This window comes from Manis javanica, chromosome 9, assembly GCF_040802235.1.
Source record: "Manis javanica isolate MJ-LG chromosome 9, MJ_LKY, whole genome shotgun sequence".
Taxonomy (NCBI): domain Eukaryota; kingdom Metazoa; phylum Chordata; class Mammalia; order Pholidota; family Manidae; genus Manis; species Manis javanica.
Genome location: NC_133164.1, coordinates 87,228,923 through 87,252,804, shown reverse-complemented (window position 1 = coordinate 87,252,804; position 23,882 = coordinate 87,228,923). Strand labels below are relative to the sequence as shown.

The 23,882-nt window shown below is 33.5% G+C and overlaps 1 protein-coding gene across 6 annotated transcripts in view; it reads left to right on the top strand.

Moving 5' to 3' along the window:
• The window catches only part of ROCK1 (Rho associated coiled-coil containing protein kinase 1), a 176,556-nt gene that overhangs the window by 66,768 nt on the left and 85,906 nt on the right, over positions 1 to 23,882 (top strand). For 5 of the 6 annotated variants that reach the window (XR_012121172.1, XM_037017969.2, XM_037017968.2 and 2 more), the window contains 7 exons: positions 4,129 to 4,229; positions 4,770 to 4,907; positions 10,573 to 10,748; positions 11,554 to 11,638; positions 12,948 to 13,092; positions 13,417 to 13,555; positions 15,209 to 15,300. Coding sequence is in view for 5 of the 6 variants with exons in the window: in XM_037017969.2 (XP_036873864.1) it covers positions 4,129 to 4,229; positions 4,770 to 4,907; positions 10,573 to 10,748; positions 11,554 to 11,638; positions 12,948 to 13,092; positions 13,417 to 13,555; positions 15,209 to 15,300 (876 nt within the window). In the remaining variant the exon portion in view is untranslated. Of the gene's footprint in view, positions 1 to 4,128; positions 4,230 to 4,769; positions 4,908 to 10,572; positions 10,749 to 11,522; positions 11,639 to 12,947; positions 13,093 to 13,416; positions 13,556 to 15,208; positions 15,301 to 23,882 lie in introns of those variants that run through there. The other variant, XM_073212871.1, reaches the window with a different exon arrangement.

The window sequence follows — 23,882 nt, the reverse complement described above, 5'->3', positions numbered from 1 at the left end:
GGTCAGTTGATTACAGCAGCAATGAGAGGTGGTGGGAGATTGAATGTAAGAACATGACATCGAAGCTGGCAGATTTAGGATGGGGGTGTAGAGATGGCAGTGGAGTACACCTATTCTGCTTTCAAGGCCAGTAGAAGGTATGTGTGAGGGTAGAGGTCCCAACTGAAGAGCTGCGGGGAAAGCAGTACCTCAGAGGGCAGCTAGATACCCATTAGAGCAGGGGCTGGCAACTATGTCCACAGGCCAAATCTGGACCACCGCCTGTGTTTGACTGGCTTATGGGCTAAGAAGGTTTCTTACATTTTTTAAATGATTGATTAAAAATACAAAGAAGATTTTATAATATGTGGAAATTATATGAATTCAGATTTCAGTGTCCATAAATAGAATTTTATTAGGACATAGCCATACTTACTTGTTAATGTATTATCTGTGACTGCTTGTGTGCTGCAGTGCTGAGCTGAGTTGAATATTTGTGACAAGTCCTAAGTGGCATTGTCAGTGCTTCACACTGCTGCTCTACACTGCAAATGCCATTGCACAGTTACAACTCAACAGTGTTCCATGTGTATCACCATGCCGCAATGTTCTGTTCATTTTTTAGTACCAATATAGAACAAAAAAGAAAAGTGAACTTTGCATGTTGTCATTTTGAGACACAGTGGAGTATATGGAATATCTTATGAAGTTAGATGACAAAGCATTGTGTTTATTGTGCAGTGACTGTAGCTGTGCTAAAAGGACACATTATACACTGACATTACCGGAGTGAGCATTCGTAATATTCCCAACTCACAGGCAAGCAACAGTCAGAAAAAAAGGAAATGTAAAATGGAATATCTCATCACAGCAGAATTTTCCTCACAAAAATAAAAAAGGAAGATGAGGCTGTGTTTTCCTTACATAAGTTTATGAGTGGCTTATTTGTTAGCCAAGCAGGGGAGCCATTCACCCATGGTAAGTGTTTACAGCAGCAAAAGAAATGTGAACAGACAGAAAAACTTGCTTAAGACTATTAACTTTTTGGCAAGAATAGTTGCTCAAAGAATTGAAGCCATTGGGAGCAGCATCAATAGCCAATTAAAAACAAGGCAAACAATTTTGAGTGGTTTTCCTTGATTCTTATTGTTTATTTGAGGAGTGAATGCCAAGTTTGAAGTGATGAAAAACTATCCTCTATCCATAGTCTGCATGGAACAAGTACAGGAATATTTTAAAGAAGTTGAGAAAACACTAAGTATGACTTGAAGTGGAGTCTGCCAGGGTGTGTTACAAGTGATGATAGTTAAAATTATGTATGGTGCAGAAAAAGGCTTAGTTGGACAACTAACAAAGCTTGTGAAACAGTGTTTAAGGCCTATATTCAGTGTATTAGACTGTGGAAAGTATTTCAATCTATCATGTGTTATTGAGCCACAATGTCAATGGTAAACATTCACTCTCACGGACTTTATCATCATCAGTTCTATAAATTATTGTCAAAACTTGAAGCTGAATACCCCAATTTATCTTAGCATACCCAAACTTAGCGTTGGTTATGTCTTACTGTGATTTTTTTTTTTTTGAGTTAAGGTCTGTTTATGGACTAAATTATATATCCCCCCGCCCCCTGCACAACTTTTTTTTTTTTCAAATTTATGTGTTAAGCTGTAACTCCCAGTATAACTGTATTTGGAGATAGGACCAATAAGCAGGCAATTGAGATTAAATAAGGTCATAAGGGTGGGGCTGTGATAGGGTAAGATTTGTGTCCTTACCTGTGGGACAGGCAACAGTGTGAGCACAGAGGGACAGTGGCTGCCAACAAACCAAAAAGAGAGGTCTCACCAGAAACCAGATATGCTGGCCCCCTGATCTTGGACTTCCAGCTTCCAGAACTGTGAGAAAATGAAAGTCTGCTATTGAAGCCACCCGGTCTATGGTATTTTGTATAGCAGTATGAACTGACTAACACAAGGTCCAATAAAGGTTTTTCTGAATGAGAAGAACCACTTTGATCTGTCATTGAATTTTTATTGAATATTGACTGATTTCAGAAAGTTGTTTTTGCTCCAGACTTGATAATAATTTTTAATGAATACAGTACAAAATTAAAAGGCAAAAAAAAGCATAAAAACCACTTTTATACAAAACTTAAATGTAATAAAGTCATTTTGACAATTGACATTGTTTGAATCACAAATAGTATCAATCTGCTTTACACACTCCTGTGCTGTTAAAAACTAAAACAGGAAACACAATCCCATTCCCACAGATTTGCAGCAGATACGTTTCTAAGCTCAAACTACAGACTTTTCAGATGATTTATGGCTCTAAACCTCATATAACCAGAGCCAGGGATCCTTTCTCAACCCCACAGGCGATTATATAACACATCCTGGTTCAAGGCTCTTATTTCTCATCTGGAATATTACAGTACTCTTAACATTCTACCTCCAGTTTTGCCCTGGATTGAGTTCATTTTTTACATATTTCCCATACTGAAATGTCAGTTTGACTGTGGTATTTATCTGCCTTTTTTCTTTTCAAATTGTGCTTCTCAGTTCCCAGTAGATTCCATAGGACTCTAAGGGGCTGCATTGTGGAAGAGTATAAAGTAGATGATGCTTCAGCTCCTCTCTAACCCTACCCCACCCGGCCCCACTTGTACCCTCCTGAAGCAGAGCACTCTTTTATCAATTTTTACATATTGAGCTGCTTTAAACTTTATTGAGAAAAAATTTTTTTAATGATTAAATAATGTTTACAACTACTGGCCTGCATGTAAAGTTCAAGCTTCTTAACCAGTTTAGGCTTTCCAACCTCTCCTTGGAATCCTTACCTCAACCTTGATACTCCAGCAATGCAGAACTTCTTGTATATAGTTCCTCTGTGCCTTTGCTTATATTGCCCATCTGCCTGCAGTATACTCTCTTGTCTTCTCTCCCCCTGGCTAACTGCTACTCTTCATTTTAGACTCATTTCAGGTATCATCTCCAGGAAGCGTTTTCTAGCCACCTCCTTCCCAGGCAGGTTTGGCTTACCTGTTGTCTTCCTTAGTGTTCCACAACTCTGTGCTTAACTCTTTTGCTGTATTTATTTATTTGGATTTCTTTTTTGTCATAGTTTGTTTAATTTGCTAGAATTTGAACTCCTTCAGAGCAGAAGCTATATTTTAAAGTTACCTTTTTATATCTACAGTGATTATTATAGAGCCTGTATGGTAGGCAGAAATATTTGTGCAGTGAATTAATTGATTATTCTCTGTATCTTTCTGGTGCATCTTGCAATGAAATGATAAGTAACCTGAAATTAATTGTATCCCAGTGTGAAAAGTTGCTCTAGTTGCATGTGTTTATTGGTCATAATGTACACAATACTTGAATTTAAATGTGTATTTAAAAAGAAAGACAAGAATATTCAGCTTTTATTAGGAACTAGAGCTTAAGTTTAATAGCTGTTCTGTATTTTATACAACTCTAAAATGTGAAGCTTTTCCATATAATCTCATGCCAATGTTGACCCATGTGGATTAAAATAGCCCTATTTTTATCTATGACCAAATTAGGAATTAGAGTATCTATCCAGTGGGGATTTTAAATTACTGTAGTTTGTTGCGTGACAGGTTTATATAAATAATTGCAGTGATTCCTACTGTTTGTTTTGAGTTAAATCTTGGTTCAAATAGAGAAATATATAAATATGTGATTCTTTAGCATGTTTGCCTTTGATACCTTAAATTATTTGCATCTTTTTAAAAAGACCATCAAAATTGACTTGATAAAAAGAAAAATTTATTTCATTAATCTGAAATATCTACCCATGATTCCTCAATTAAATTTAATGTGTACCTAAAATACCAGAAACTAGTTAACTAATTATTCTCAGTGTGTGTGAGTAGTGTATTTGTTTTCTAAAACATTGTATTAAGTCAGATTTTAATGAAAACATTTAGAGTGAAGTCATTCCAGAATTTATTTAAAACAATTCTTAGTATATTGAGCATTTGTCTAACTTTACAGTTTGCTATATATTAATTCATGATGATTTTTTATTTTTCAGTTTTTCTCAAGACCTTGAATGTGAAATAAGCAGTGTTAGTTATAATGCTTCAGTAATTTGAAATTACAAACTTTTCTTTTCATACAGATAAAGACACAATAAATAAAATTAGAGATTTACGAATGAAAGCTGAAGATTATGAAGTAGTGAAGGTGATTGGTAGAGGTGCATTTGGAGAAGTTCAATTGGTAGGTTATTTTAATGAGATTAAAAAACAATTTCAAATTTTAAAAAATCCACTTGTGTTTAACATATCTTATTCAGAAAAGTTCGGTTCTTAAAATTTTGTTGCTTTAAATTGCTCTAGATATTCTTGCCAAAGGATATAAAAGCCTAGAATCAAATTCAGCAAGTGTGAAATATTTTCCCAAAGCAGCAATGGTTAGAGAAGAGGTTTCAATCATCAGAATCTTTATTCCTAATATTAGACTATGTAAAATGCTATGGAATATAAAGTTTTCTAAATAAGAAACATCACACATAGTAGGGTGGAGGAGAGGGGAGTATGCTATTATACACGGAATAAAGATTTTCTTTCTAACAGTAATTGCTTCTGGTATTTAAAGACTTGACATTATAATTCCACAGAACAGAAGAAATAAAAAGAGCTGGAGCAATCATGTTAAATTATTTAACAAGGTGTTAAAATCATTTAGTAAATTTTATGGTAAACACTGATCTTTAAATGTTAATGAAGACTTCATTATTTTCCACTTTGATTTTTAAAGGTAAGGCATAAATCCACCAGGCAGGTATATGCTATGAAGCTTCTCAGCAAATTTGAAATGATTAAGAGATCTGATTCGGCTTTTTTCTGGGAAGAAAGGGACATCATGGCTTTTGCTAACAGTCCTTGGGTCGTTCAGGTATGATTTTGCTACTGTTTCATTATTGTCTAGTTTGTAACTAACCATATCTGAGAAGCTTTGTTTTTTTAATAGAGGATATATTGGCAATTACAAAGTTGTCTAATATGCCATTATTTTTAAAATCATAAAATTTAATTTTATTGCATCATCTCTAGTAGGAAGCAAAATAATGTTTTTTGTACAATTTAAATATTAGAAAATTTAAATAATTTGCCTTGATTTGGTGAAAGTCATGTATGTATCATACTCTAAGTGGATATTCTTTTTTTTTCTTGGTTTGTACTATATATTGTTTAATATATGTTTTAAACAACAGGATATTTATGACAATACCACATAAATCATTATTCAACAACAGCATTTTTTGTCATTACAGATATTTCAAACATATACAAAAATAAAGACAATAGCATAATAAACCCGGGAGTACCTATCACCCAACTCAGTAATTATCAACATTTAGCAAATTATGTTTTATCTATCTCTCCATCTACTTTCCTACTTCACATAATGGGTTACTTTAGAGCAGATTCCAGGCATCATACTGTTTCATTAGTAAATACTTCAGGGTGTCTTTCTAAAAGGTGAGTGTTAAAAAAAAAAAAGGCACAATACTATTATCACCCAAAATCATTTTTAAATGATTCTTAATGTAATCAAATATCTAATCAGCATACACATTTCCCTCAAGTCTCATAAATGGTTGTTTTATAGTTGGTTTGTTAAATCAGTGTCCAAAGTCTTCATGTTGATTTTGGCTGATTTGTTTCTTAAGTCTCTATAATCATCTCATCTCTTTTGGTTTGCTCCTTATTGTTCTTTTTTTTTTTTTGATATCATTAATGTACAATTACTTGAGCAACATATGGTTACTAGACTCCCCCTATTATCAAGTTCCCACCACATACCCTGTTACAGTCACTGTCAATCAGCGTAGTAAGATGCTATAGAATCATTACTTGTCTTCTCTGTATATACTGCCTTCCCCATGTTCCCAATCCCCTACAGTATGTGTGCTAATCATAAAGCCCCATTTTCCCCCTTATCCCTCCCTTCTGACCCATCCTCCCCAGTCCCTTTCCCTTCAGTAACTGTTAGTCGATTCTTGGGTTCTGTGAGTATGCTGCTGTTTTGTTCCTTCAGTTTTTTCTTTGTTGTTATACTCCACAGATGAGTGAAATCATTTGATTCTTGTCTTTCTCCACCTGGCTTATTTCACTGAGCATAATACCCTCTAGCTCCATCCATGTTGTTGCAAATGGTAGGATTTGTTTTCTTCTTATGGCTGAATAATATTCCACTGTGTATATGTACCACATCTTTATCCATTCATCTATTGATGGACACTTAGGTTGCTTCCATTTCTTGGCTGTTGTAAATAGTGCTGAAATAAAATATAGGGGTGCATATGTCTTTTTGAATGTGAGAAGTTGTTTTCTTTGGGTAAATTCCTAGGAGTGGAATTTCCAGGTCAAATGGTATTTCTATATTTAGTTTTTTGAGGAACTTCCATATTGCTTTCCACCATGGTTGAACTAGTTTACATTTCCACCAGCAGTGTAGGAGGGTTTGCCTTTCTCCACATCCTTGCCAGCATTTTTTGTTCCTAGTCTTTTCTATGTTGGCCATCCTAACTGGTGTGAGGTGATCTCTCATTGTGGTTTTAATTTGCATTTCCCTGATAATCAGCGATGTGGAGCATCTTTTCATGCACCTGTTGGCCATCAGAATTTCTTCTTTGGAGAAGTGTCTGTTCATTTCCTGTGACCATTTTTTTATTGGATTATTTGCTTTTGTTTGTTGAGGTGCGTGAGCTCTTTATAATTTTGGATGTCAAGCCTTTATCAGATCTGTCATTTATGAATATATTCTCCCATACTGTAGGATGTCTTTTTGTTCTGCTGATGGTATTCTTTGCTGTACAGAAGCTTTTTAGTTTGATAGAGTCCCACTTGTTCATTTTTGATTTTGTTTCCCTTGCTCGGGAAGATATGTTCATGAAGAAGTCACTCATGTTTATGTCCAAGAGATTTTTGCCTTTATTTTTTTCTAAGAGTTTTATGGTTTCATGACTTACATTCAGGTCTTTGAACCATTTTGTTTACTTTTGGTACGGGGTTAGATAATAATCCGGTTTCATTCTCTTACATGTAGCTGTCCAGTTTTGCCAACACCACCTTTGAAGAGGCTGTCATTTCCCCATTGTATATCCATGGCTCCTTTATCATATATTAATGGACCATATATGCTTGGGTTTATATCTGGACTCTCTAGTCTGTTCCACTGGTCTGTGGGTCTGTTCTTGTGCCAGTACCAAATTGTCTTGATTACTGTGGCTTTGTAGTAGACCTTGAAGTCAGGGAGCATAATTCCCCCTGCTTTATTCTTCACTCTCAGGATTGCTTTTGCTATTTGGGGTCTTTGTGGTTCAATATGAATTTTAGAACTATTTGCTCTAGTTCATTGAAGAATGCTGTTGGTGTTTTGATAGGGATTGCATTGAATCTGTAGATTGCTTTAGGCAGGATGTCCATTTTGACAATATTAATTCTTCCTAGCCAAAAGCATGGGATGAATTTCCATTTATTAGTGTCTTCTTTAATTTCTTTTAAGAGTCTCCCGTAGTTTTCAGGGTATAGGTCTTTCACTTCCTTGGTTAGGTTTATTCCTAAGTATTTTATTCTTTTTGATGCAATTGTGAATAGAATTGTTTTCCTGATTTATCTTTCTGTTAGTTCATCGTTAGTGTATAGGAATTCAATAGATTTCTGTGTATTAATTTTGTATCCCGCAGCTTTGCTGAATTCAGTTATTAGATCTAGTAGTTTTGGAGAGTGCATTCTTTAGGGTTTTTTATGTATAATATCATGTCATCTGCAAACAGGGACAGTTTGACTTCTTCCTTGCCAGTCTGGATGCCTTTTATTTCTTTGTGTTGTCTGATTGCTGTGGCTAGGCTAAGTAGATATTCTTGTTTAATACTGAAATGTAGCCTTTTTTCCCCAAAATGTGATAGGTTCTTATTTATTTAACTGTTTATCTGTTTGTCTGTCTCATCTTGTAGAGAGGAAGGGGAATAGGATAATATTAATACTGTATTGGTTTTAGGTTTTTCAATGGAAAGAAAAATAGAAGTCAGTAATTATAGGTACTAATCTTGACTGCCACAGGTCTGTCTATAAAACTGAAGCCAAGTTATTTCTATCCCTGGGTCTTACTTTCCTTGCTCAAAAATGAAAATTTGCTTAGATTGGTTATTTTCAACTGTGGAGATACACAGATGAAGTTATGGGGGCAAGCATGAATTTGGGTACATTATAATTCTGGGTTTTCTATTTCTGCCTCAGCTATCACTGCTCCATTTTTTTACCTTGTCTTAATGTTGGCGTCCTTATGTAAGATTACATATGGGGAAAGTAAAGTCTTCTGCTTAGAAAAAGAAAAACTGCTGGATTAGATCACTTCTAAATTCCTAACATGTATTTTGTGATTTATTTATTTATGGTATATAATGAGGAGTATCCTAAATATGCATACAAATAACTAGAATAAAATGATTATGGAAAATGTTCAAGATTTACTTAATGAGACTTTTTATACTTGAAATGTCTGTTCTGTTTTTTTTTTTTATTAAGGTATCATTGATATACACTCTTACAAAGGTTTCGCAAGAAAAACAATGTGGTTATTACATTCACCCTTATTATCGAGTCCCCATACCTGATTGCAGTCATTGTCCATCAGTGTAGTAAGATGCCACAGAGTCCCTATTTGTCTTTCTCTGAGCTACACTGCCTTCCCTATGACCCCACACAAACCATGTGCACCAGTCATGATATATGCCACAACTCCCTTCTCCCTCCCTCCCCACCTGCTCTCCCCTACCGCTCCCCTTTGGTAACCACTAGTTCCTTAGAGTCTGTGACTCTGCTGTTTTGTTCCTTCAGTTTTGCTTCATTGTTATACTCCACAAATGAGGGAAATCATTTGATATTTGTCTTTCTCTACCTGACTTATTTCTCTGAGTATAATACCCTCTAGCTCCATCCCTGTTGTTGGAAATGGTAGTATTTCTTTCTCTTATGGCTGAATAGTATTCCAATTGTGTGTATGTACCACATCTTCTTTATCCATTCATCTACTGATGGACACTTAGGTGTCTGTTCTGTTTTTATTGCTGGTAATGCAGGATTTCTTGGGCCATTATTGTCATTCTGGGCCAAAATAGTCCTTTTCTGTTGGGGGCTATCCTGTATATTACCTGATTTTTAGCACTATCCCTGGCTTCTACCTAGGTGTGCTGGTAGCAGCTCTTCCCAGCCCACAGCAATTGTTATAACCAAAAATGTGTTGAGACATTGTTAAATGTTTATTTGGATGGTGGGGATTGGGGTGAAGACTATTATCACCTCTCCTTGAGAACCACTGACAAAATGTTCCATGTTTTATAGAGAGTTAAAAGATATATTAAATAATTGTTAGTTTTACAGTTAAATATACAACTTAGGTACTTGAAGCTTTGTTTTTCTTGATACATTGTCTATAGGTAGGATAAACTGCCACCAAATGAACAATGTTTCTTTAATTGTGGTGTCCAAATGATAAACTTGTATACTTTAGTCTGGGATAACCATGAGATGCCACTTACTTTCTCATTTGTCCCCTAGAATACGTTTTTTTAGGTAACATAACAGTTCAGTAACTGAAGTCATTAAACACTATTGAAAAAATGAAAAAGATTTTAAGACATAAATAGGTAATTAGGTATCATTTTCTCTAGAGCTTATTTATTTTAGCTAAAACCAATTTCTTGTTTACTTAAAATTTGTTCTATTGTAAATTTGCTCATCTTTTAGCTTCAACCCTAGCTACATAATAAATACATTTATGTCCTGTATTCTTGCCAGTATCAGTGGACTTGCCTTTTCCTGCTTTGACTGGCTGCTGCCCTTTTCCTGCTTCTTAATTGTTACTGCTTCTCCTTCTAATGATTGTTGTCATTTATTGAGCATCCATTATACTAAGTGCTTTCTAAAATCACTGATCTTTTTAACAACTTTGAAAGGCAGTAAATCCCTTTTAGGTACATGCCAAATTTATAGATTAATTTATGTTTTTATTCATTAGACACTTATTAAGCATCTAGTAACTGCCAGACATCCAGATGTAAGTCAAAGTATAGTTCCTTACATTCTAGAAAGGACTGAAGTGACAGAGACTCTTGGAAGTTAAGTATATTTCCCAACCACACAGCTAATAAGGGACCAGTGAGACTAAATAACTCAGTTTATCAGACTTCTTGAGAATTGTGGTGTTGATATAAATTTAACAGTAAACCACTGAAGCACAAGTTAAATTAAAACCACATATTTCTTTGCTCAGGAGACTTGTATATTCTTTATTGAAATTATTATAATTAAAAAAATTCAACTAGTAGATAAGTATATGGAGAAGAAAGTCTCCATTTAACTCCTCAGAAATAATCATAGTTAATAGCTCACTTTGAACCTGCAAGTATCTGTGGTATTTGTTTCTTTTTTCTTAAAAAGTGTACAACTACTGCAGTTTGATTATTTTAATTAAATAATACTAGTATTTATGCTCATTTTTGAATGAAAGTTATGCTTAATCTTAATGATTTTTTTTTTCTGTACTTGTATAGCTTTTTTATGCATTCCAAGATGATCGTTACCTCTACATGGTGATGGAATACATGCCTGGTGGAGATCTTGTAAACTTAATGAGCAACTATGATGTGCCTGAAAAATGGGCACGATTCTATACTGCAGAAGTAGTTCTTGCATTGGATGCAATTCATTCCATGGGTTTTATTCATAGGTAAAGATAAAAATGCTTTAAATTTTCTCATTTGTAAAAGAGAGAAACTGAAGAGATATTAAGTCATATTAAGATAATGATCAGCATTTCCCACTCTAAATCTACCTATTCTCCTATATGACACAGTAGTATCAGAATTTAAAACTTTGAAATTCATAGTTGTAACATGTCAGCTGAATGTTAATATAAATGTATTCTTTTATATCCCTCAGTATGATTATATAACTTTTTTATGGTATTCTAAAAATTAAAAATTTACAAAACAAATTATTGCTAGTTTTCTGAGGTATATGCCAGTGTTAAACACTTCTCATTCTTTTTTTATACAAATTAACTTGCTTTTAATTAGTTTTTATATGCAGATTTTTATATAAAATTAATTTGTTTTTCTAGTGTAAAGATCATATTTTTTTATTAGAAGAAGAATTTCATTTGTTCTGCAAACACCTGTTGAATCCCATTGATGTACTAAGTGCCAGAGATACAAAGATCAAAGTAACTTAGACCTTGTCCTGGGGTTATTTATGTATTTATGTTGAACAGTATGTTTCAATTACTTTTTATGTTAGAGTGTTACATTTGTTATGGTTATTTCCTCTGAAATGATTTGATGTCTTTCTCTGATCATTAACATATAAAGGAGTTTCCCTGCTGAAGTTCAATTTATAGATGTGGCTAGAGAGCACCTACAGGTCAGAAGTGGCCTTTGAGTGAAGATACATAGCCTAACATAACTGCCTCATGTAATTTTTATCAGTGTCTGCTCTGTTTCAGAAAGACTGCTTTTTTTTCCCCCCACCTTCAGGGATGTGAAGCCTGATAACATGCTGCTGGATAAATCTGGACATTTGAAGTTAGCAGATTTTGGTACTTGTATGAAGATGAATAAGGTTAAATAATCAGATTTTAATTTAGTTTTTGCTAATTCATGATAGATGCTTTAAAGAAAATGCTGTAAGAATTTACTAACCATAGCTGAACTTGTACAGAGTTGATGTGATCTATTTTATTTGTTGAAATGGATGCCGTGGTTACAGTGTTTTACTGGTAACTTACAAGTGATTTATTTTTTCCTCTCTATTTAGGGTAAGTGTTGATTACCAGGTCTACTAGGTCATTTATAACAACTCTGTAATATACACTACTGGTAACCAGAAATGGAATTAGTCACTAAATACTAATGCCAGTGTTAAATTAGACTTTTATAAAAAATTAGCTTTCAGTAATGTGTATATTTTTTAGTGTTTTATTTAGCCTTCTATAAAACATGTAAAGGATCTTATTACTTACTTTAGGAGTCAGTCTTAAAAGCTATCCATCCTCAGAGTCAATCTTAAAAGCTGTCCATCCTCACTACTTATATAATAAATAACATTTGTAGTTGAAGTCACCAGTATGCATCTTTATTTTCAGTTGAAACATTTATATTCTTTGAAACTTATCACAGAACAATGGTCAGGAAGTTGTATTTATTTTAAAAGGAAAATTATTGGTTAGAAGGAAACACTATATGAGAACATTTGTGTGAACATTTAATTATAAGTCTGTTGCATAAACACCAGCTGAAACAAGCAATATACACATGTAGTTTTGGTTTTGTTTTTTGGATTTTTTTGGAGAGGGAGTTGAAGTGCATATTAAATAGATAATCATATTTGATAGATACTTTAACACTGTTAAGCCTTCTTTCCAATATACATATTCTGCATTTTATATTCATACAGTTAAGCCTTGTATATTTTCTTCACAGTTTAAAGTGTAGTTAAACTGAACAACTGTTTTAGTAATTATTAAATCAGCATGTATATATTAATGTTATCACGATTCATCCTGTCAGCTCCTCAATCTGTTTGCATTGGCGTATGTACTTGTTCACTGCAATTAAGATGAGATCATTATATGACATGACAGGCATGGGGGGGGTGGATAAATGGTGACAGTGTGTCTTTCTAGTGAGTATTATTATGAAAGTAAAATCACTTATGTATCTATACACACACACACATTGTGAATATATTGTGTATATAGTATGTATATCTGATTAACTGCTCATTGTGTCACTTTTGCATTAGGTTTTGATAGAACATTTGGTAGTCCAGAGATTGAGAGTTCTAGAAGTTATGTTAGGAAAGTCATTTTAAATAATTGAGACTTCATATTTATTTCCTAATTCAAAATTTGACCTGCCTCCCTTTTTAGGAAGGTATGGTACGATGTGATACAGCAGTTGGAACACCTGATTATATTTCCCCTGAAGTATTAAAATCTCAAGGTGGTGATGGTTATTATGGACGAGAATGTGACTGGTGGTCAGTTGGGGTATTTTTATATGAAATGCTTGTAGGTGAGTAAAGAAAGATTTTGTTTGCCTGTAACATGCTTGTTTATCCCAAATTTATCATTTGGCTTCTTCTAATAAAACATTTATTACATAAGCATTGTGGATTTTGTTTGTAGGAAACAACCTGATCCAAACCTGCTTTGTGTGTGCTTTTAAAAACTATTTAGAAATAGAAGTTTAAAGCAACTTTGTGATATATTTCGTTTTATAATTAATTGTATATTTTTAGTTTAATGCATATTTAGTGATCTTTAAACAGGTAACTGACTCTTTCCCTTTGAAGCTGATCTTTTGAAATGTATCTTATTTTCCTTGTCAATTTTTTAGGTGATACACCTTTTTATGCAGGTTCTCTGGTTGGAACTTATAGTAAGATTATGAACCATAAAAATTCACTTACCTTCCCTGATGATAATGTCATATCAAAAGAAGCAAAAAATCTTATTTGTGCCTTCCTTACTGACAGGTAAATAATCTTAACATTGAACTTATTTCTAATTTCCCTAAGGAAATTCTTATTTTGTTGCTCAGTATTTAAGGTCTGTATCTGAGCTCCTATATTTGAACTATTAGAATAAAAATGTTATCATTCCTCAAATCATTCATGACAGTGAAACCTAATAAAAAATTTTTAACATCTTTTTTAACACATTTTAACATGTGATGGACATGTTAACTGTGGGGAATTTTTTTCACAATGTATGTATATCAAATCATCATGTTGTGCCCTTCAAATATCTTAGTTTTGTCAGTTATACCTTAGTAGAGCTGGAAAAAAGACTTATGTCTGATATATGCTTATTAAATAAAAATAGTACAAAGCTTATTTTAAAATATGTATTTTTAACTCCTTCCTTCTAGAGATAGTTATTGCATGATGTCTTTAAGATTCAACAAGGATTTTTATAAATGTATATGCATATATCTTTTAGAAACAATGGCATATTATGTGTATACTCTTGTAGTTTTATTTTTTAAACTTAAACATGAACCAATGACTTACTAAGATTACATTTAATATTTATGTTGTATATTACTAGTTTAAATAGCAGGGAGGCCTGGTTCTTTTAAATATGTTTCAATTGTAGTTTCATTTTAATTAAATTTAACTTAACCCTCCTTTAGTATGTCCTTTAGAGCCTAAAATGTAGTTTTCCAAATTTTTACATTTAAAGATATGTGCTATATAAATATAAGTATTATGCTGTGTTTTAGGTGCTAGGGATATAGAAATGAACAGGATACACAGCCATTGTTTTCTACCACCTCTTACTCCTCTGGGGGAAATAGACAAACAAATGAGACAGTTATTATAGAGAGATAATACTTGAGTTAAATACTGTGTGCTCTAGAACCATGGGAGAGGTTCCCTAGTCAAATCTGGGTGAGTCCGTGAAAGCTTCCTTAAAAATGTCACATTATATCTTTTAACTTTTTAAGCAGTTTATCTCTTAACTCATGAAAAACTTTGGAATTCAGCATATTCTTGTTATTTATAAGCATTCTACTAGAGAACAAAAGTTGCAAGTGCCTCATTCCAAATCAGCTAATGGCACATTTTTAAACATTTTATCTCTGTACTCACTGAAGAGGCCAGGGATCAGTAATTTGTCCTGTTAAAGCTCTCTCAGTTTTGTAATGTCAAGAATTAGTTGTTACTGGTTTTTGATTGGTCAGAAATATTTAATAGTGTATAAAATGGAAATTTTAAATTTTAATGTTTTTCTGAGTTTTTGTTAGCTTCTGGTGTTAAGTTGTTGGTTTAAAAATATATACACCATTTTAAAAGGCTATCAGAAAAATTCACTGTTTAATTCATTATGCCAATAAAGCAAGTGAGTGCTTTATCTGATTTTTGTTACTAATAGAAAAAAACATGGGCTATCAAAAAAATCTGCTTTTTGCATATTTTTTCTCTGAAAAGTTCTCTTAATATTCTGTCTCTAACTTATTTTTTATTTAAGCTGAAAATCATGCCGACAAACACTATAATTTCAAGGTGACATAGAACTGTTTTTATCATCCTGCACAGATTTAGCATTATACCTACAAATGAATCTGTAGAAGTTATGATGATAATATATTAAATGATTAATTACTTTTCTCTTTCTCTATTTAGAGAGGTGAGATTAGGGCGAAATGGTGTAGAAGAAATCAAACGACATCTCTTCTTCAAAAATGATCTATGGGCTTGGGAAACACTCCGAGACAGTAAGTTATGTTTTCTTACGCATTACAGGAATATTTTTAAATTGTGGTGGTAAATAGTCTGTCGAAACTGCCTTGCTCATATGTGTATACCTGATGAAAATCCAAAGTACACAAATGTGGCATGGTATTGTCCTAACCTAGTTAAAGAGAATGTTTGATAATATTGGGAAAATGGAACTGCTACTTCTCTTATATTGCGCTGAAGATACCAACATGAAATATTATATATGAGATGGATTTGGGCTTAGCAATCATACTTTGCTGTTTGATCTTTGTTGAATTGCTCTGTTTTAGACTTCAGTATCATTGTGGTGGAAGTCAATAAATAAAGGGTAATGAAATTAAAACATATTTCTTGTGAAAAGATAAGTTGTTCTCTTGTTTTCACTAAAAGCTAAAATTAAGATGTAAGGTTCCATAATTAATAAATATCAGAATTTAATTTGCATGAGGATATAGGAAGTTATAATATACTTGATCCCATCAGGCTTGCAGGTTCCAATTCAGAAGTAAAAATATGTAGTGTGCAAGAAATTCATTTTCAATCAGTCTGGAACATTTCCCTACTTAAAAAGAAAAGTTAAAATTATAAGATGATTCACAAAATTTTGTTCAGCATAGCTGAATCAAAATTATAAAGGCATCAAAGACCACCATCTTTGTGGATTTGGAAGGCCATGAGTTCATCTTTCCCCAGTTGAAGTCTCAGGAATTTTTTCCCATGTTCACTTATCAAAGAAAGGATAATGTATACGAGCCCCTAAGGTCCTGTTCTAGTAATGGCAGTAAGCAATAATAATGGAAATAAACTCAGCTGTGTGATTTTAGAAACGGTTACAAATTAGGTAGTATTTGTCTTAAGGACTGCCTGTTTAGTTGAGACTGAGAGAGAATTCTTTCAGGCGAGAAAAAAATCTAGTTAATTATGAAGAAATAGATCATGTAGGTTTGCCAGTATTAGTGAAATGTCCTAGTTATCAAGTATTTTAAAAGAAACAGCTATATTACCTTCAGTATAGTACATACCATCTTGCCAATGGGTTTCAGCCCCCAGCAAGTTCACTATGGATTCAGTGTGACCAAAGAAATGACAATAGAAAGTTTCTTTGGGGTGAAAGGGTTTATTACCTGGCTTGTTCTCCCAGCAGTAGGTTGAGCACTAGCGTCTCTGCCTCCACCCAGAGCACTGGGCCAAGCTCTCTATATAGTGCAATAATAGCTTATTGCCTAAAGGTGTGGAAGCAGCAGCCTAGCAACAGACCATCATCAGGTAGTTTAAGTTCAGTGAGGATCCTACCCATAGGAACCCTAACTTACCCACACATACATTGTACTAAGCTATAACATTGACAAGGGAAAAGGGGAAATACATTCTTGTGGAAATTAGGAAATTACACTGCTACCAAAAAATGACATTGAATCACCTATCTGGAGAAGCTATAGGAACAACTTGACCTTGCAAGAATTCATTGACAGTTACACACTGGGAAATAAGGAAGTTCACTTCCACATAAGTAAATTTGACATGATTGTTGCGTTGATGATGCATGAGAAACTGTTGCAAGACAGAGAGGTAAGTATAGTGTATAGTGGAATGATGAATGGTTGCATTGAAACTCTCAACTTTTTTAAGAACATACAAATATAAATCTGAAGAAAAATTAAAAGGGAACTGAAGAAAATATAAAGTATCTTTTGTATTGCTTTAAGTTCTTTGCCAAAATGAAGCAATGCATAAATCACTATAGAATAGCCACATAATAAATCACTACAAAAAGGGAAGACATACTTCCTTTGTGTATCGAAAAACTGGTATTAATGAGAGAAGATAACCTAGCCAACAAATACTGAACACTTGCTATATGCTGAGCAGGATTCTATTTGAGGCAGTAGGAAAACAGCAGTGGTCAAACCAACAAAAGTTCATTACCCTGAAGAGCTCATAGTCTAGTAGAATTGGAAAATCCAAATCAGTGGCATTTTATCATATTATACCTCCTTATTATAACTGTTTATGGAAAAAGCAGGTAAAGTGAATTATTTTATTGATTTAAATCAAATGAACTTTATGTTTAAAGAATTTCTAAGATTAGGTAATTTTATTAGTATTATCATTTCTGTATCTTTTAAGATCTATATTATCTGTGGTTTGCTGTAGTATATTCAGATTTAAAATAACTCATAAATATTTTGATAGCTTTTCCTAATCTTGATAGCTCCTATTATGTGTTTATTGTAAAAAAAGCAGGGGGGGAGGAGAAAAATTGAAGTCTGTAGAACTTATTGTTCTCTTTTTCCCTTTCCCTCTTCCTACCCCTTCTTCACTTCCCACCCCTAAAATACCAAGAATACTTTTATTCTGAAATGACCTCTCTGACCTGTTAAGTTTTTAAAAATTATATAACAGTTATAATTCTTTTTAGTTTTTTTGACTCTCCAATTTTCTTTGGCAAAAATACTTACCTTTTGCCAAAAATAGTTCTTTTGGTAGTTTTACCACTTGTCTACAAGTTACAATGGCAATTAATCTTCACCATCTGTTTGTTCGTGGTGTGGGAACGGAATACAAAATAGCTTGATTTTTGGCAGAATTCCATGAGCTTCCTGATCTTATTCACTCCTAATTTAGAGGCACAAAGTATGAAATAGTAAACTGTTTTTCCACTCATTTTAGATAGAACTGAAGAAATGACAGGAGTGAGAATAAAGATAGAAGACAGAAGAAATGAAAAGAGTTAATAATTTGCTACAGGTTGCAATGCTGGCAAATGATAAAGTCAGGATTGAAATCTAAGTCTGTTTAACTCCAAAGCCTTTGATTTATTTGAGTACTGTGTACCATTTAAAGATTTCCATTATTCACTACTATACAGATTAGAAATGCAGGGAGTTGACATTAGCAGTTAAATTTTGGGGAAAAGAAATTGATAATATTTGTTACATACGACAACACAGTATTCATAGTACTACGTTCAATATAATATGTGGTAACTTGCAAAACACTTTGCTATTCACCATCTCACTTGAGAGAAGATACTGCCATTGTTAAATCAACTTAAAGCTGCTGGGTAACAGTGGTAACTATACTTGAAGGTAATATAACTGTTTCTTTTAAAATATTTGATAACTAGGACATTTCACTAATACTGGAAAACCTACATGATCTATTTCTTCAGAATTAACTAGATTTTTTTCTTCCCTGAAAGAATTCTCTCTCAGTTTCAGCTAAACAGGCAGTCCTTAAGACAAATACTACCTAATATGTAACCTGTTACACAAGATGGTAACAGTGGTAACTGTCAGCTCATATGGTAAGTTTTCAGTTTAGTTGAAAACAAAATTCATTTAGCACAAAATTTTCTAAGTACATATATGCTTTTTTAGGTTCTGTGGATTAAGTCTAGTGTCCTTTTAGAGTTTCACATTCTCATGGGAGAGAGTGAGTCAGTGTAGGCTTCATGAGTAAAGAATTTAAGGTTGACCAAGTTTCAGGGGAATAGGAATTTATAAGCATTATACTGGGTTGTTTTTCTTTAAATAAACTTTAAGAGAAATTAACTTTTTATTGTGATAAAGTAACAAAACATACCATTTTAACCTTAATTTAAGTGTGCAGTTCAGTGGTATTAAGCACATCACATTATTGTGCAACTGTAACTACCATCCATCTCCAGATCTTCATCATCACAAACTAAATTTCTGTACACATTAAATAGTAACTCTATTCTCGTCTAAACCCCAGCCCCCTGTAACCACTGTTTTACTTTCTGTCCATGAATTGACTATTCTGAGTACCTCAATATGTGGAATCATATAGTTTTTATGTTTTTGAGACTGACTTATTTCACTTAGCTTGTCTTCAAAGATCATTCGTGTTATAGTATGTATCAGGATTTCATTCCATTTTAAGGCTGAATAATACCCCATTGTGTGTATATACCACATTTTTTGTCCATTCCTGCATTGATAGACATTTGGAATGCCTGTACCTTTTAGCTATTGTGAATAATACTTCTATGAACATTGGTGTACATATGTCAGTCATTGCTTTTCATTCTTTTGAGTTAATTTTTGTATGTGGTATAAAGTAATGGTCTAAGTTCATTGTTTTTGCATGTGGATATCCAGTTTCCTAGCACTATTCCCCAGCGCTGTCCATTTTCCACTAAATAGCCTTACACACTTATCAAAAATCAATTGACCACATACATGGTCTACATATTTCTGGTCTACCTCTTCTGTCCCATTGGTCTATATGTCTGTCTTTATGTCAGTCCCACACTGTTTGGATTGCAGTAACTTAGTAGTAGGCTTTGAAATCAGAAAGTGTGAATCTCCCAACTTTGTGCTTCTTTTTCAAGATTGTTTTGGATTTAGGATTCCTAGAAACTCCATATTAATTTTAGAGTGGGTTTTTCCATGTGTGCAAAAAGAACATTGAGATTTGGATAATGATTGCGTTGAGTGTGTTTGCAGGTGGGTTGCCGTTTATTTAATTTTCTTGCCTAATTGCTCTGACTAGGATTTCCAGTATGGTATTGAATAGTAGTAGTGAAAGTGGGCATCCTTATCCTGTGCCTGATCATAGTGGAAAAGCTTTCAGTCTTTCACCATTGAGTATAATATTGGCTGTGGGTTTTTCATTAATGTCCTCCATCATGTTGAGGAAGTTCTTCTCTATTCCTTGTGGGCTGACTGTTTTTATCATGAAAGGGTATTGCATTTTGTCAAATGCTTTCCTGTATTAATTGAAATAATCATGTGAGTCTTTTTCTTCCTTCTGTTAATGTATTATACTGATTACTTTCATATGGTGAACCACCCTGGAATAAATCTGACTGATCATAGCATATAATCCATTTAATATGCAACTATATCCAATTTGCTAGTGTTTTTGTTAATTACATCGGGGGTATTTGTATGTGGGGTTGTTTTGTGGGTGGGCAGGTATCTTTGGCCTTGGTGTCAGAGTAATTCTGACCTTATGGAATTAGTTAGAAAGTGTTTCCTCCCTCCTCTGTTTTTTGGAAGAATTTGAGAAGGATTGGCATTAATTCTTCTGTGTATGTTTAGTAGAATTCAACTGTGATACCATCTTCTCTTGGTATTTTTTTCCTTTTTTGTGACATTCTGTTCAGATTTTCTTTTTCAAGTAAGTTTTAGTAGTTGTGTGTATTCCAGAATTTGTCATTTTGTCTAGGTTATCTAGTATGTCGGTGTACAATTGTTCATAGTTCTTTCTTTTATCCTATTTTATTTGTAGGTCAATAGTTATGTCCCCATTTTCACTTCTGATTTTAGTTTTGTGTCTTCTCTTTTTTTCCCCCTTGTCTAGTAAAAGATATGTCAAATCTTTTAATCTTTTCAAAGAACTAGTTACTGGTTTTGTTAATTTCACTCTTAATTTTCTATTCTGTATTTTATCTATAATTTTCATTGTTTTTCTTACTCTAGTGCTGGCTTAGTTTGCTCTTTTTCTAGTTCTTTAAGGTGTCAGTTGGATTATTGATTTGAGATCTTATTTTTTTTTTTGAGAGGGTATCTCTCATATTTATTGGTCATACGGTTGTTAACAACAATAAAATTCTGTATAGGGGACTCAATGCACAATCATTAGTCAACCCCAAGCCTAATTCTCAACAGTCTCCAATCTTCTGAAGCATAACGAACAAGTTCTTACATGGTGAACAAGTTATTTTTTAATGTGGGCATTTTTACCTAAAATTTCCCACTGAGTACTGTTTTTACCAAGTCCCATAAGTTTTGGTATACTGTTTTCACTTTCATTCATCTCAAATCATTTTCTCTAATCACCCTTGTAATTTCTTTTGACACATTGGTTGTTTAAGAGTGTGTTACTTAATTTCCCATTATTTGTGAAACTTCCAGTTTTTCTTCTGTTGTTGACTTCTTGTTTCATTCCTTTGTGGCTGGAGAAGATTTTTTCTGTGATTTCATTCTCTTTAAATTTATTAAGTGGTTTTTCTGGCCTAACATGGTCTGTCCTAAAGATTGTCCCATGTGTACTTGAGAAAAATGTGTATTCTGCTCTTGGTGAAATGAGTTTATGTGTCTGTTACATCTAGTTGATTTATAGTGTTGTTCAAGTCTTCTGTGTTCTTATTCATATGTTTAGATGTTCTGTCCATTATTGAAAGTGGGTAGTTAAAGACTGCCTTCATTTATGTCATTTTTTTGGTACATATATTTTAGAGTTGTATTGTTGGATGAGTATATGTATGTTTATAATTGTTAAATATTCTGGATGAATTGACCATGTTATTAATATCAATATGTAATGTCTTTGTCTGTTTTAACCATTTTCAACTTAGAGTATATTTTGGCTGATAATAGTATAACCACCCCAGCTCTTTTTTCCATGGAATACCCTTTTCCATCCTTTTCTTTTAACCTATTTATGTCTATAGGATCTAAAGTGAGTTTCTGTATACATGTAATTGGATCAATTTTATTAATTCATTCTTCCAATCTCTACCTTATAATTACTGAATTTAATGCATTTAAATTTAAGGAGAATACTGTATGGAAAGATTTCTGCCATTGTCCTCTTTGTTTCCTATGTCTTATTTTTTTCTGTTTGTTTCTCAGTTCCTGCATTATTTCTTTCTTTGTGTTTAATGGATATTTTTTAATGTACTATTTTGATTCCCTCTTCACTTCCTTTTCTGTATATTATTGAGTCATTTTCTCATAGTGATTACCCTGGGGAATGCATTTAACATCCTAAACTGATAACAATCTAGGCTGAATTGATATAACTTAGTAGCATACAAAAAAATTGCTCCTCTGCAAGTCCATTCCCTCCATATATTTGTTATTGACACATATTATATAAACATAAATTTATAATGATTTTATCCTTTCTTCTTTTTTTCCCTATTTCACCTGTCCCTCTATGCACCCCCTCACCCCTGCAACCACCAGTTTGTTCTCCGTATTTATGAGTCTGTTTCTGTTTTGTTTGTTCACTTGTTTCATTTTTTTTTATATTTCAAATATAAGTGAAATCATAGAGTATTTTTCTTACTCTGACTGACTTCACTTGGTTAATACCCTCTAAGTCCATCCATGTTATTTCAAATGGCAAAATTTCATTCTTTTTATGGTTGAGTAATATTCCATTGTGTATCTACCGTATCTTTATCCATTCATCTGTTGAAGGACACTTAAGTTGCCTCCACATCTTGGCTATTGTAAATAATGCTGCAACAAATATAGGGGTGCATATGTATTTTCAAGTTAGATTCATTTCCTTAGGTCAAGTAGTCAAGTATTTGGATCATATGACATTTCTATTTTTAATTTTTTGGGCACCTCCATAGTGTTTTCTTTAGTGGCTACACTAAATTTACATTCCCTTCAGCAGGGCACAAGAGAAAATCTACATCTTGCTAACACTTGTTTCTTATATTTTTGATAGTAGCATTTCTGACACGTGATGTGATATCATATTGTGGTTTTGATTTGCATTTTCCTGGTGATTGGTGATACTAAACATCTTAGCATCTTTTTTTTTTAATTTTGGAATCATTAATGTACAATCACATGAGCAACATTGTGGTTACTAGATTCCCCCCATTATCAAGTCCCCACCACATACCCCCATTACAGTCACTGTCCTTCAGTGTAGTAAGATGCTGTAGAATCACTATGTGTCTTCTCTGTGCTATACTGCCTTCCTTGTGCACCTCCCTCCCACCACATTATGTGTTCTAATCATAATGCCCCTTTTTCCCCTTATCCCTCCATTCCCACCCAACCTCCCCAGTCACTCCCGTTCCCTTTGGTAACTGTCAGTCCATTCTTGGGTTCTGTGAGTCTGCTGCTGTTTTCTTCCTTCAGTTTTTTCTTTGTTCTTATACTCCACAGATGAGTGAAATAATTTGGTACTTGACATATTTCACTGAGCACAGTACCCTCTAGCTTCATCCATGTTGCTGCAAATGGTAGGATTTGTTTTCTTCTTATGGCTGAATAGTATTCCATTGTGTATATGTACCACATCTTCTTTATCCATTCATCTACTGATGGACACTTAGGTTGCTTCCATATATTGGCTATTGTAAATAGTGCTGAGATAAACATAGGGGTGCATATGTCTTTTTGAAACTGGGCTTCTGCTAGTGATACTGAATGTCTTTTCGTGTGTCTGTTGGCTATCTGTATGTCTTCTTTGGAAAAATTTATATTCAGATTCTCTACTCATTTTTAATCAGATTACTTGTGGGTTTCTTTGGTGAGTTGTATATCCCTTGTTGGACATATCATTTGCAAATATATTCTCCCATTTTGTAGGTTACTATTTTGTTGTTGGTTTCCTTAACCATGCAGAAGCTATTTAGGTTGATGTAGTTCCACTTACTAATTTTTACTTTTGAAATTTCTCTTGCCTAGGAAGATACAGCTAGAAAAAAATTGTTAATGCTGTTGTTCAAGAGTTTAACACTGCCTATGGTTTCTCATAGGAGTCTTATGGTTTCAGATCTTCAATGTAGGTCTTTAATCCATTTCAAGTTTTTTTGGGTGTATGGCATAGGACAGTTGTCATTTCATTTCTTTTG